The following is a 14,404-nucleotide window of genomic DNA, read 5'->3' as shown; positions in this document are numbered from 1 at the left end:
CAAATTGCTAGTCAATGCCAGACTACAATCGTTATGTGAAAATGCGTTCACATTTTATTTACTCAAAACATTTCATCAACAGAGCTTGATTTCTACTGAACAAAAAACTTGCGATATTGGCTTGACTTATTCGATTAGTCCTTTAGACGCGCACTAAGAATGTATTTTGAGAATTGAATATCACAAGGATACGCCTAATATGTCCGTTTCTTTGCCTTTTTTCAGTTGTCAAGAACTAACAGCAGACTATAAGCCAAAAATATTCGAATTACGTTCAGTTGATATATGGAAATGGTGAGTTGAGAAATGTTTGAGATACTTACAAAATTAGAAGTATCTAAAATATGTCATACAACATCAGAAATCATTATAGTTATTATTTGCGTTTACAATAATTTTTGCAAGATTCTCAAAAATGACTGATCACAAATGTTTCAACTTCATAAAGTATCTCGATTATCTCCCTCATAGTTAAGCTGAAATAAAAGTGATCAGGGAATATTGAATTAGTATGGGCACTTTTTTCAGAACACTCTGTATACAATCATATCACTCTTAATATTTGACTCATGTCCTCATTGGTCGATTAAAGCAACATTTATATCAAAACAACGGTCATATTTATTGCCTTTGTTCATGAATAAAGCAAAATAAAGCATATGGTGATTTCTTCCAAGTACAATACAATACAATCAATCTACAATCTCCAATAAACTACAATGATCACTAAAAGCCTGGAGAACATAGAACAGCATACCCGGAGAGTAGTATCTTCATAGTATCTTTAATAGTATTAGGGTGGAAAAGCGATATTGTAAGTCCCGCATAGTTCAAATTAAGGAAGGTTTTATTACCGGATTCAGTACAGCGTCATGTTTTTTTTTCATTTGATCGTTGTCATGTGAAATTGAGTATATCGCTTTTAATTCACTTCAATATGGAGAAATTCAACAATATTATTTAATATTGTAATCCCATTTTCACATTAAATAAATTCAATTTTATTCAATATCACTGTTCACAGCGAAAATTACGTCAATAGTCAGATTAATGTGAATGATTGAATGAAATGAGTCATAGATAATGTATCTATGCTTCAGAGTGTGAATAGTTTTCAATCCATTTGCTAGCACCTGTAATGAAGTAAATCTGGATGGCTTGACTGAGTTTGATGACGGCAAACATTGCACAAGTAGGTGGTTAAGGGTGGTGATCATGATGAAATGAATCCAACGCTACAAGCAGACCAAGTATACCAACAACACAAGTAGGCCAGTGGCCATTGCTACCCTACCAAACCAAACAACAATCATCAAGCAAAATGCTACAAGGGCCTTTTATGAGCTGAGCTTTGCACAAAAGCAAAATATTTGTTGATACACAAGCCATTTTAATTAAAGTACTACCACTTCCCTTACAAACCGGATTACTATGTATACTTCTCTCAGTAAGAGCAGCGCTTCGCTTCAATTGTTCTGAAGATTTTTCCGCAAAATTGCAGAAAATTTAATACAAATACCTATTACTAAAAATCGAATTTGAATATCGCATATTCGAGTGTGATACTAGGAAATACCTAATACGAAAAAAACAATTATATTTTTAAAATTTTGTGACGTGAAGGATCACAAGACTTCTATTTCGGACTAGGCTATGTGTAAACATTGTCATTGTAAACATAAATCTAAATTTGGGAGAGGAATAGCACAAGGTTACCTTATTTTCTCATAATCTATCATTTCGATGATGTACTTATTGTATTAATGAATGAATGAATAAATGAATTTCCTAATACATTTTTACAAATCTGATTCAGGTTCATCAATATAGGAAAGTTTTCTTCATGTGTTCTGCAAACACATTTCAAAGTTGTGGAGTTTGATTATATCGCCTGCAGGAAATCTTATGTCACCTGGAGAACGATTCATTCAAATTCAAAAGGACTCATGGTCAAATTAGAAGTCTATGGAAGATTATTTACAATCTTCATTTTAAATGTTCCCCAATCGATTGTAAAAACCTGCACCCTCAACAGAATGGTCTCCCCTCGCCAAGCTGAGGATGTGAAGCTGTGAAGTATATCCATTCATCTATTCATTTATAGGATTCATTCATCTATTCATAGGAAGTTGATTAAGATTTCCATTATTATTATTGATTAATTTTAATTAGTATATGAAGAAGAATCATTATGGGAAAAATTGGAGATTCCAAAGCAACGTTCATCGAATTTGATTAAGTAGAGATGATGCTATCAAAAATTAACATCAAAAAAGGAATTGGATGATTAAGAATAAAAATAGATCAGATGATATAGAGGAAGGAAGAAAATAAAACAAAATGATATACAATATCTTAGCTGTAATTTAAATAGTGTTATTATTAATGAAATAACTTCCAGCTCCTGAAGAAGATGAGTTAAATTAGATTCATTTATTCAATCAATCATCATTCAGAAATTACCAGAGTCTCAAGCTCAAAACGGTTCACATTACAATTTATACAACAGTCCAAATGTAGCTAAGGTCATGCTTTCTGATTGTATTATAATCGTTGAAGTATCTAGTATCTCTACTAACTACTAACAGTTTTAACTAGCTTAAACCATTCAACTAAATTCTACAGAATAGAAGTGGCGTATGTTTCACTTATAATTAAGAGACATATTCATAAACGATTTCAAGTAGTCTTGAAAGATAGATAAATAGATTAAATAGCATCCACTTAAAAGAGCAAGTTTTTATGAATTTTAAAGATAATTATGAAGTGATTTCATTCTATTATACCATGGAACAAAGAAACTATGATCGCCTGCAGACGTTAAGAAGAGTAAAGGTGCGTACAGACTTTCGCTCTGCTCCGCAATCGAATGTCACTCGAGCAGATCGATTGATGATCGCAGGTGGAGCAAGAGTGGAACGCGAGAAGAGCGTGCAACAGAGCTCGAGCTTGGCAAGTTCCTAGGTCGAGCTAACCAATAGTTGCGCATGCGCGGTCAACGTTTTTGTTTGTAATGTTTGTTAATAAATCAAATTAAAAACAAATCAAAAAGATAGTTACGATCTTTTTATTAGCAAATAAAATTATCAAAATAATAAATTATCAAATTAAATAATATTTAAAGTTATAAAAGCATTAAATTAATAATAGGTACCGGCATGTTAGCATTTAGAAGAAAGAAGCCGAACTCCCAATGAAGCCTTTTGAAACATTGACAGACATTACCTTTTATAATAAAACATTAAAATAAATACAATACTCATAATATTTTATTATATAAACATAATGCATTATTAGGCTACCCAGCAACCCCCTGGTAAGAATATTTTATTTAGTTTTGTCACCCGATCAGCTGGATTGGACGTTTCACATTTGTGAGGTTGTGTTGTAGCGTTGTCAACGATAAGAAAAGAGCGGAGCGATCATGGAACGTTCGGAGCGAGTGCGGAGCGTGTTCGTGACGCCTATATCTGTACGCACCTTAACGCCCACACAAGGAAATCAAATCAAATCAAATTTATTTTATTTACCAATTCACTAGAAATTCACAAAATAACACTTATCAACTAATATACATTGGTGTGGCTGGAAAAAGAAGCCTTGAGCTCCAGCCACGAGTTCGAAAATATTCTTTAAATTATTTGTACATTTGCCGTGATAATATTCTAAAATACAAACTAAAAGATAGTAAACCAAAAACCAAAAAATATCTATAAATAAAAACAAAAATCAATTCTTGAATCAAAAATCAACAAGCCCAATAGTAGAAATAGGTAGGCTAATATAGAAATTATAATAATAATAATAAAAAAAAAATAATTTTTCAGGTAATCAAAAAAAAAACCAAGTTTAAATTGAGCGTGTTAAAAACAAGTTATAATTATAGTAATTTAGTTTTATAAGTTTTATAAATAAGTAAATTCTTGTATTATATCTTGAAATAACTCTCTAGTGATAGAAATACTCTCAGCTCCTGAAAGTGATGTTTTGAATCAATAAATAGGTTCGATCGTTATTCATAAATACTTTTGTAGAGGATTTTTGAATCAATCAACAAGTTTCAAGTGGGATATTGTTTACATTCATCAATTAGAAAAGACAAATCGAGGATCAGAGGCTTAATTGATCTCATTTCTCAGTTCCTCACTTTTATTTTTGGAGAATTTCTCTTTCTCTCAAAGGTCCAAAGTGTGATTGGATTTCCTCCCTTTGAACAAGTCGAAAATAGTAAAAAGTCAAAGCTTTGCATCAAGCCTCCCAGATACCTCCTATAGAATGGCACCATCAGATAAAATATTTTTTATCCTCTCATACTTCATTGAATTATAATTGGGAATACATCTTGAATTTGTTTATCTTTTTTAAAAATATGAATCGAGGTATTCGAAGAAGGCTTGATGAAAAAAAATGCTGAGCGTTTGCTAGTCCATCGGTAGAAAACTTTTATAAGCATTTATTATACCATATTATTATATTCATTCTAGAATTTGATTCCCACAGTGTAATGACACTCGATATTTAAAATGCTACTATTAATATAAATTACGACATCCAACTTTTTGGGATATAAAACAAGGGGATTTTATATGAAATAGAATAGAATAGTACATTACTTTTTCCTATTCTATAGATTGAATACGTTTATTAGCATCCATCATATACTTGATACACCCCATTCTATAATTGAATTTTTATAAATGACACCCGCATTGCAAAACGGTGGAGTAAATTGAATTACAACATTCGAGTGTTGGGGTTGCAAAACAAGACTTCGAGAACCGGCCGAGTCCTACTTTTAAAGGTTTTTTTCAGAAAATTCGCGTTCGCCATCATTAGATGAAAATGTTTGCCGGAGAATAAAAAAGCAGGCAGCCGTGAAATTGAGAGATACTGTATTTTTCATCTCGCGTTTCGTGCAAAATCTAAACGAAGCCCGTTCGCGTCCGTCCATCCAAGGCAAAACAGAGAAGGCAAAATGACAAATGGGAAGCTGTTTATTCAACTTGCCACCGGTTAAGAATTATGAAAGAAAGGGAAGCAGTGAGAAAGAGAGGGTTAGAGTGAGTGAATGACGGGAGGGGACGAAAAAATGACACAATCTCGGTGTGGCAGGCTAACAGTGGATGAGGATTAGTCCCTTCAGGATTAATAAAGGACTAGAAGTGCCAACTGGGCACAAAAAAGTGTCGGTAACGGGGGTCACTCTAGTAATTGATCATACCAGTAAACATTCTCTCGCATTTCTGAGTAACGAAGCTTGCCAAATCTGCGGATTATGATTTGATACTTTGCATGTTATCATTCGTTATTCACATATTGTGATTCACATTTCTGCGTAACAGTTGTTGACAAATCTGTGAATTATGATGCAATGCTCTGCATTCGATTGATTTGTTCGTAATGCACTTATGTTATTCACATAGAAACATGTTGTGAATCAAATTCATGAAAAATTCTATTTGAAAGATCTCTGGATTCAAAATTTTGTGTGTGTATCAATAATTGCTATTTACTTGACATAGTAACATAATGTGATTCACAATAATTATTGAGTAAAAAAAAGCAGTGGTACATGAAATTCAAGTGTAGCCAATGTACAATGAATGAGTTTGCGAGAATTTATTCTCTGAAATGCATGAATAGAATATTGTAATTATTGGCTTTACAAGTGCTTTTAATAATTTGATCAACAATACTCCAGTTTTAATGCTCATGGCATAACATTAGATAGACACTGTACGAGTTACACGAGATGAACACTCGTACATTCAACATCTTAAAAGTTGTGTGTATCAGCTGATTATGATGAATTAATCTTATCAATATGATGTACCAACTGAAGATGATACAATAAACATTGGAACTTGAGTTTTGTTTTAAAACAAGAAAATATTGACAACGATAAATTTAATTTCGTTTATTTATCTTGGCACGTTCCACAGCATGTTTGAATCAAGTTCAAGCTCCATAGTTGAGTAGTTTTGAAACTTGGAAGACAAGAGCTGTAAACCGAAGTAAAGGCCTTTAATTACAATGTAGCAGACACCAGTGGATTCCTGTTACCTCTTCGTTCTAATTAAGTGGTAACCGTGTGTAACGTTACTCCCCTTCCCATACGAAGAAAATTCGTTAATAACGAATCATATTCATGAAAATTATCAAATTATAGTACACAGATTTGTTAAATATAGTTACACACAAATCTAAATCATAACATTTTACTATAATGTGAGGAAAAAATTAATAGGTATATCTTCAAAAGTTATCTCATGTGAATTTTTCATATAGAAATCACAAATCACAATTCATAAGCTTTTGATCCTCGAAGCAGTAGGCTGGAAGGCGAAGGCCATCCTCCAAAACTTTTTTAAAAGTTGAACTAGGCTTGAATTGATGAAACCCATTTTTGCGACATCTGAATGATCCTTGTGCTGTTCCAATAGAAAAGGTTGGTTGATTCTAATTCAACTTAAATAGGAAAGATTGGCTGAATAATACTTTGATCAGTTTCACGACGAATGTTTTTCCCAAATCTTGTTAGTACTTTTTTAGGTTTGGTATTTGTCTATTGAGCTCAATGGTCATTTTCACACTCACCGATTGTTGGCAGACATAATTTATCAGCCGACCCCTAGAGTTGTTCTCTGATTGGATGAGAATCAGCTGTTGGTGAGAATTAGCCAATCAGAGGATAATATTCTGAGGGTCGGCCAATTAATGTCGGCCGACAATCAGTAAGTTTGAAAACGGTCAATGCCGAGTGCTTGAATGAAAAAATACCGTGGAATTGATTTGGTTGGAAAGTATTCTTTGAATAATATAATAATACACCGCAGATCATTGTAAAAAAGATAGCCTTGGGGGAAATAATATCTAAGTGGGAGGGATGATGTCACAGAAAGGCTTGTTTGTGGATTTTATGAAAAGAGTACTAACCTGTATTCAAAAAAATGGATAACATATATATTTGTTTCGACATTGTATAAGGAACATTGTTCTTGAATAATGGCATGTGAATAAAAGCAATTCTATGTAATGAATGTTCTTCGTTTGTAAAATAAGTGATTTATGCTTGAATGAAAATCATCCGGCTAGTGGTGGTCACCCTATATAAAGAGAACTGTATTGTATAGCACAATCCCATTGTAAAATGTATGGTACACCCTTTTTAGGCCTGAATAAAGCTATACCGTAAGCCACAATCGTAAATTATAATGTTTTTTGTTGAGTTTGCTGTATGTTAACTATATCAACAATAAATTTTAATGATGTAGGCTACTAGTAATGTTGAGATATCATGAAAAAATATTTTGATATGTTGGAAAATGGAAGATATAGCCTGGAATGATCCTATAAAATATTTGGTTTTTATAACCTAACTCAAGTTTTGAGGGTTTTTAAGTACATTGAAGGTAATTAATGTTTAGCTACTAACCTTGGGATGGTCTCTCACAGGAACAGCAACTCGAATGGTCACTTTGATAGGTTTGTCTCTAGTGATGTCAACCATTTTCCTTGGTTCCTGTCGAGAACGTGGCTCTGAAAAAGCATAAAATATTATCAATAATTCCTTCAAGAACAAGTATACAAAAATCTTTGAACACTGGAAAAAACGATTTGATATTGTCTAACATACGTATTATTTCAAAACTTTTTTGAGAAAACAAACTCAAGTCGACTCTGAGACACAGTTTGATTGAGATTGATAATGGATAACAACAAGAACTTTCGTTATTTTAACCAATGAGAAGTTGTGAAAATCTATTTTCTTTATTAGTAGCTCTCGTTTTGTGATCTAAACTGAAACCATAAAAATCAAGCAGTGGAATGTAAATAGTATACTCGAATGAAGCAATATTATTGATCGCTGGTTAACCTTTAAAGGTTAAGGTATGTCATTGGTCGATGCAAGACACGCCCACAATAAGAGTATTCAAACTACATCACTACTATGAGACACCGTTCAACAATTATTAAACATATTAAAACACCTACAGTAACTAAAAAAAGAAAAACTATGAATGGGGAGCCCGTGAACAAGCATTCAATTTTGAACAATTTCATTCAAAATGGAGTCAGCATTTGATGCATCATTCAGCATCATATGGTTATTGATTTCAATTATATTAGAAGCTGATGGGAATTTTCAAATGACCTTTTGCTCGTTTCTTGGTGAGGATAGTGCACACTTATGCCCGAGGTTTGTGTGCGGGTAATGGAAGAAAAGAAATGAAACTGCACCTTATCTGACAGGTTCTTTTGCTTCCGAACCATTCTGATGTGATTTCGAAGCTCATATTAGCTCTTGTTAGCCGAGCTGTCTTCAAGCAGACACCATTCCAACGGAAGAACCAAGAGCACGCCGCTTATCTTATCTGAACAATTGAAGAGTTTTTTCATTGTGCCTAAGAATATTTACAAATGAGAACTTGGGACACTGGCAACATTTTTTTTTAAAATGTAGAAAAGTATCCTTCTCAATATTTTCTCTTCAAAAGAGAAAACTTGACGATGGGATGATGTTTTATTGAATGAGAAATGTTGTATAGCTGACTGAGAATTCTCTAAAATAACTGACATTCACGAAGAATTTTTCAACCAGAGTTGATTACAATATTGGATATCATAAAGGTGTTACTCATCCTTGTCAATGAGAAAAAAGCTTGAGAAGTATGAACTAATGATTTCAACTGAGAAAACCATGATGAAACATGAACTGTGAGTTTCTTTGTCAAGAAAGAAGAGATTTTTCGATAATTGGAAAAAACTTGATTTGGTCGAGTTACATGTCAAGCCAACGGATAATTAATTTTTGTGCCTCAATGGGCAACAGGATAATTATCAACAAAAAAGGAGTTGGATTTCAAAACACAAAAGATCCATTCCATGACGTTGAAATCTCCAACAAGGACATAGAGAGAGAATACGTATTACTTTCGATTTCTCTCTCCATTACAGAGATGCAGTCATTAGGAACGAATTTGCGCTCAGGAGAGAGCGCTTTCTAGTATCATCCCCAACAGTCATTCGAAAAAATATTTATCATATCATTTAATACGAATAACTTGATATTTGATATTACATTTTTCACATTTCTTCTTCAAATGTATGTATTCATGGCTACTTATTTTTATTTATAAAATAACATATCATAGTACCCTAATTTTGAAAAGTTTTTAATATAAAATAACAGATTAAAAAAACATTTATTAAAATTTGCTCAATTATCATTCAAAAATAAATAATAAAGATAAATATTTAGATCGGATGAAATTTTTTCAATGAAATAGAAAAATAATGGGCCATAGAAACGCAATATATTATAACTTTTAAAATAAAGTATTGAGTACACAAAACTTGCAATTTGATGGCATCATCGTGTGCGAAGAAAACGAAAAAATTTCGTGTAATCACGTCAACCTATAAAATACTCTCTCTCTTTCTTGGGTCGTTTATACAATTTTATCATAAGCTTTCAGAGCATCGCATAGCTGAATAGGTGGTCATTTTTTTAAAAACGAATACGAGTCTTTTCCGGCAACAATATATTCCGCTCTCGAAATACTACTCTTTACGAGCTCCACTATTCAGTCAATGTCGTTGTCGAAATGTTTGTTTGCTTGAAGGTTGAGCTCCAGAGAAATATAAATATAATTTTCTCGTGTGCATTCTTTTCAAGTGTGACATTTCTTTGAATTCACGAAGAAAATGTTTGAAATAGGCTAAAATAGAAATAGTCAATAATAAATGAAACTCAAACAACGCAGAAAAATGTCAATTTTAAGAATAATTTCGATAGTTCTCTTAATGTAACAGTTTTCTTTTTCTTCTTCTTCTTCTGGCATTACAGCTCAGTTTTACATCACATATAACAGTTTTACAAATCTCAATCAAAATAGAAATTTGTCTGTCCACTAGTTCTTGAAACCGCTGGCTTTAAATATATACATTAGGTATGAATGGCAAATACAGAGTGCGTATTCCTGGATATTATTTCTATACCATGTCTGAGCTTTTGTATCAAATTTGAACATTTTGAAGGTTTTGGGCGTATCGTTGGATTTATTTCCAAATCCGTTCTTTCTGCACCTCTTAAAGGCTAACGGAAAGTAACTGCCAAATTGCAACGTATTTGATTCAATAGGTTTTCTGTTCTATTGATAGATGAGTGACTGAATATCATCTCGCTAAAAAGATAGTGTCTTGATTAAAGTAAACAACTTCATAATATTACGTGGAATCTGGTCACTGGTAGGTTTAATGATATATGTTGATTAAAAGTATAAAAATATTTGGTTATTACATGAGATGTGTTTATTTCGATGAAATCCGTCTCTTCTCTAGGGTAGTATTATTCCAAACATTCTATCAATTCTACGATAGTATGCAGGTCTATGCCATCATTTCTATTAGTATAAATTGCATAGTCGAATAGAACAACGGACTCTGGTAGTCCGGGCGCAAATGTCATTTTTGAGTAACAGCCGTGGAAGATGTCTCAATTTCTTCGTTAGGTCTAGCATAATAAGGATCGTGATGATAAGTCGAAATCACAGGCAAACACCTCGGAAACAAGATGGCCGCCAAAATTTTCAGGGTTTTGCTATATTGCTTGTATTTCAATAACCGTTCAATATATTCAAACGTTTTTTCTAACGAAAATATTTTTAAAATCTTCCTCTACGATTATTGTCTCATAAAATTTTCCTCTAAAATGCATATTTTTTCAGTTATAACCTTCAAAAGCCCAAAAAAACTTTTTTCCAAATTTGTTTACATTTCATTTCATGATAACTTTTTTTGTGCAAGAGATACAGAGCTTTTTTCAACTTTGGAACAATATAAATCTTCATGTGCTGTACGTCGAAAAATGAGTTCTCCAGCGCCCTCCAAAGAAACCCCTGCATGATTTATGGTGCGTTTTTCCATACGCATGAGGTAACAAGCTAGAACTATAAAATCGATTCTTCATGACTACTTCAAGATAGAGACTTGCAAATGGTCTCAATCTTTTCGTTGAGCCGGCTCCAGACATGCGTCATTCGGCAAGCAGGGAATGTTTGGCGTTCGGCGAACTATTCGTCTTGAAATTTGCCGATTAACGAGCACACATCTACACACATGCGTGGTTTCCCGAGCACTTGCTCGTTTTGGGAATAGTTTAAATTCGTGAACTGAATGTCATCTACCGTCAACAACAGCTGTTGTTTTAGGAGTAGGTTTAAGTTTCTTTTCGAGTATAAACATGTCTAATTATTAATACAGTATTTCCAGTTATCAGTGATGATTCAGTGAAGTATTCTTATTTGATTTGGTTTTTTAACTTTTCTAAATTCTTAATTTCCAGTTTATATATATTTTGAATTCAAAATTGGACAAAAATCATAAAGTGTAAACATAACCTATTTTTGGACAAATTCTATCTAAATTTGGGAAAGGAACAGTTTTGGGCTTTAAGCCTGTTGATCTTTTCCAATCATTCATAATTGAGAATGATATTGTATGTATCAATGTATAAATTAATGAATAAAACATGGATCTTGATATTGAGGATGTTTTTTTTTTGCTTATCCTGCTTTTATAAATAAACCAAACAGACCCTATGTACCCAGGTAGGAATATATACATGACATCCCATGACATGGGAAGCCCTAGAATTTCAATTTCAATAATTGTACAAATAAATATTTGTAGAAATTTTTAAAACATTTGAAGAATTCAGGTTATAATTCAGTACCTGGACAGGACTGGTTATTATTTAGTTTTTATCAAGATTTGTATTATTCATCAACTAGCTGGCAACCCGTGCTCCGCAAGGGTCTATTTTTAAAGTTGGCAAACTGAAAACTTAAGTGAGTGGAATCATGAAGTAGGCATAGAACCATCCTTGGTTAATTATATGCAAAATTTCAAGTTAATTTCAGTCCAGTAGTTCAGTTGTGATGATGCGTCAATAATAATTTTCCTTTCCCGTAGCCTACCGTGTATAAGTCAGTTTTTTCCTTTATTATAACATAGATAAGTTCTTCAACTTGGTACTAACATAATAAAGTGACAGAACTCAAATCTTGTTTAGAAACCTTCCTCAAATTGATGCCAACCTGACAAAATTAAACTGGCTATCAATTTAGTTACCAATTTTAACTATATGTTTCGAAGAGATAGTATCACTGGATTATAGTTATATTTATTAACATATGGTATGTACATATCATGTGCCTTTTGCCGAATATTCGTCCACTTTGATGTTCGACCCTGACCGGGAAAACAACGAGCACGATTGTTCACTGCTTGCCAAATAACAAACATCCATCCACACAACTCGTGATTGGGCGAGTATGCTTGGTGTTCGCCTAATGTCACATGACTGGAGACGGCTAAAACGAAGAGCACGAATGTTCGCTGCTTACCGAATAGACAAACATCCATCCACACTACTCGCGATTCGGCGAGTTTCTGCTCGGTGTCTACCGAATGACGCATGTCTGGAGCCGGCTTTACAACAAGACGAATAAGAATATTGATGATGGAAACAACGAAAATATTCAACATCATTGAAAAATACAAGATTGCGGTCATTATTGACAGAACTTTTTATATAGCTTGTTATTCAGTTATTGTGAGAGATATCGGATTGGTTTTACCACCTCAGTGTTGAGAATTAACCAAACAATGATGTTCGAGAGAATCATCTCATTTCGACCACTCTTTCCATTATTTATTCAACTTTAAAAACTTGAAACATACATGTTTCGGGGACAATATTTCACTTTTCACCCTGTATATGTATTCGCAGTGGTCGAACACTGATTTTATTGGCACAGTATAGTAGAATATTTCCAAAGCTTCAAAATTACATCTGGTTGGAGGCTGCAAGTCCATATTTTACGGTTGGAGCGTCATTGGAAATAGAGTAAAAAGTACTGTTTGCAGCGGTAAACAAGCCTTTTCCACCAAATGCCAATCCCAACAATTAAAAAACCGTGTAACTCATTACTCCTTGAAGGTACAGACTTGGGAATGGTATCAATCTCTCTATAATGATGTGTAGAAAGAGATTATCTATGATGTCAATCTCAAAAATGTTTGTCATCATGAAAAAAAACAAGATGGCGGCAAAAATATGTCGATATTTAAGAAATCGTCTGTAATTCCAATAATGTCGAGGATATCGGATCAATTCAGCATCCTGGAAGTTCCAACCAGATGTAATTTTGAAGCTTTGGAAATATTCTACAACACTGTGCCAATAAAATCAGGGTTCAACTACTGCGAATACATATACAGGGTGGAAAGTGAAATATTGTCCCCGAAACATGTATGTTTCAAGTTTTTAAAGTTGAATAAATAATGGAAAGAGTGGTCGAAATGAGATGATTCTCTCGAACATCATTGTTTGGTTAATTCTCAACACTGAGGTGGTAAAACCAATCCGATTTCTCCCACAATAACTGAATAACAAGCGATATAAAAAGTTATGTAAATAAAGGCCGCAATCTTGAATTTTTCAATGATGTTGAATATTTTCGTTGTTTCCATCATCAATATTCTTATTCGTCTTGTTGTAACGAAGAGATTGAGACCATTTTCAAGTCTCTATCTTGAAGTAGTCATGAAAAATTGATTTTATAGTTCTAGCTTGTTACCTCATGCATATGGAAAAACGCACATGGAAATCATGCAGGGTTTTCTTTTGAGGGCGCTGGAGAACTCATTTTTCGGCTTACAGCGCATGAATATATATTGTTCCAAAGTTGAAAAAACGCTCTTAATTTTATAGATGTAATATTTCTCTGTATCTCTTGCACAAAAAAAGTTATAATGGAATGAAATTTGAACAAATTTAGAGAAAAAGTTTTTTGGGCTTTTGAAGGTTATAACTGAAAAATATGCGTTTTTGAGGAAAATTTTATAAGACAAAAATTGTAGAGGAAGATCTAAAAAATATTTTCATTCAAAAAAAACGCTTGAATATCTTGAACGGTTAGTGAAATACAAGCGATATAGCAAAACCATGAAATTTTGGCGGCCATCTTGTTTCCGAGGACTTATCATCATCACGATCCTCATTATGCTAGACCTAACGAAGAAATTGAGACATCTTCCACGGCTGTTACTAAAAAATGACCACGGAGTGCCTTATTCATGACATTTGCGCCCGGACTATGGGAGCTTTTGAGGAAATTCTACATGAAGGGAATGACAATGGAAAAAAAAGGCTACCGGTTCGAATAAAAAAAAATGCCATGAAGCAAAAAAAAAATGATAATAATAATAATGGAAACTCCGTAATAATATTATGCTACAAAATACAAGTAAAAGTACAAGCGGCGTCGAACAGTTCCGTCATCCCACACTTGCAAATATTTTTGTACAAAAACCAGTAATTCTCTTTTTGGCTTTC

General features: G+C 33.2%; 1 protein-coding gene across 3 annotated transcripts in view; it reads right to left on the bottom strand.

The window, feature by feature from the left end:
- Positions 1-14,404, bottom strand: part of LOC111062357 (KH domain-containing, RNA-binding, signal transduction-associated protein 2) — a 271,495-nt gene that overhangs the window by 126,231 nt on the left and 130,860 nt on the right. For all 3 annotated transcript variants that reach the window (XM_039443023.1, XM_039443024.1, XM_039443022.1), the window contains one exon: positions 7,436-7,539. In XM_039443023.1, the coding sequence (XP_039298957.1) occupies positions 7,436-7,539 (104 nt within the window). The remainder of the gene's footprint in view (positions 1-7,435; positions 7,540-14,404) is intronic.

This window comes from Nilaparvata lugens, chromosome X (genome assembly GCF_014356525.2).
Source record: "Nilaparvata lugens isolate BPH chromosome X, ASM1435652v1, whole genome shotgun sequence".
Lineage (NCBI taxonomy): Eukaryota > Metazoa > Arthropoda > Insecta > Hemiptera > Delphacidae > Nilaparvata > Nilaparvata lugens.
Note: the sequence above shows the minus strand (reverse complement) of the source record. Positions and strands in the feature narration are given on the sequence as shown.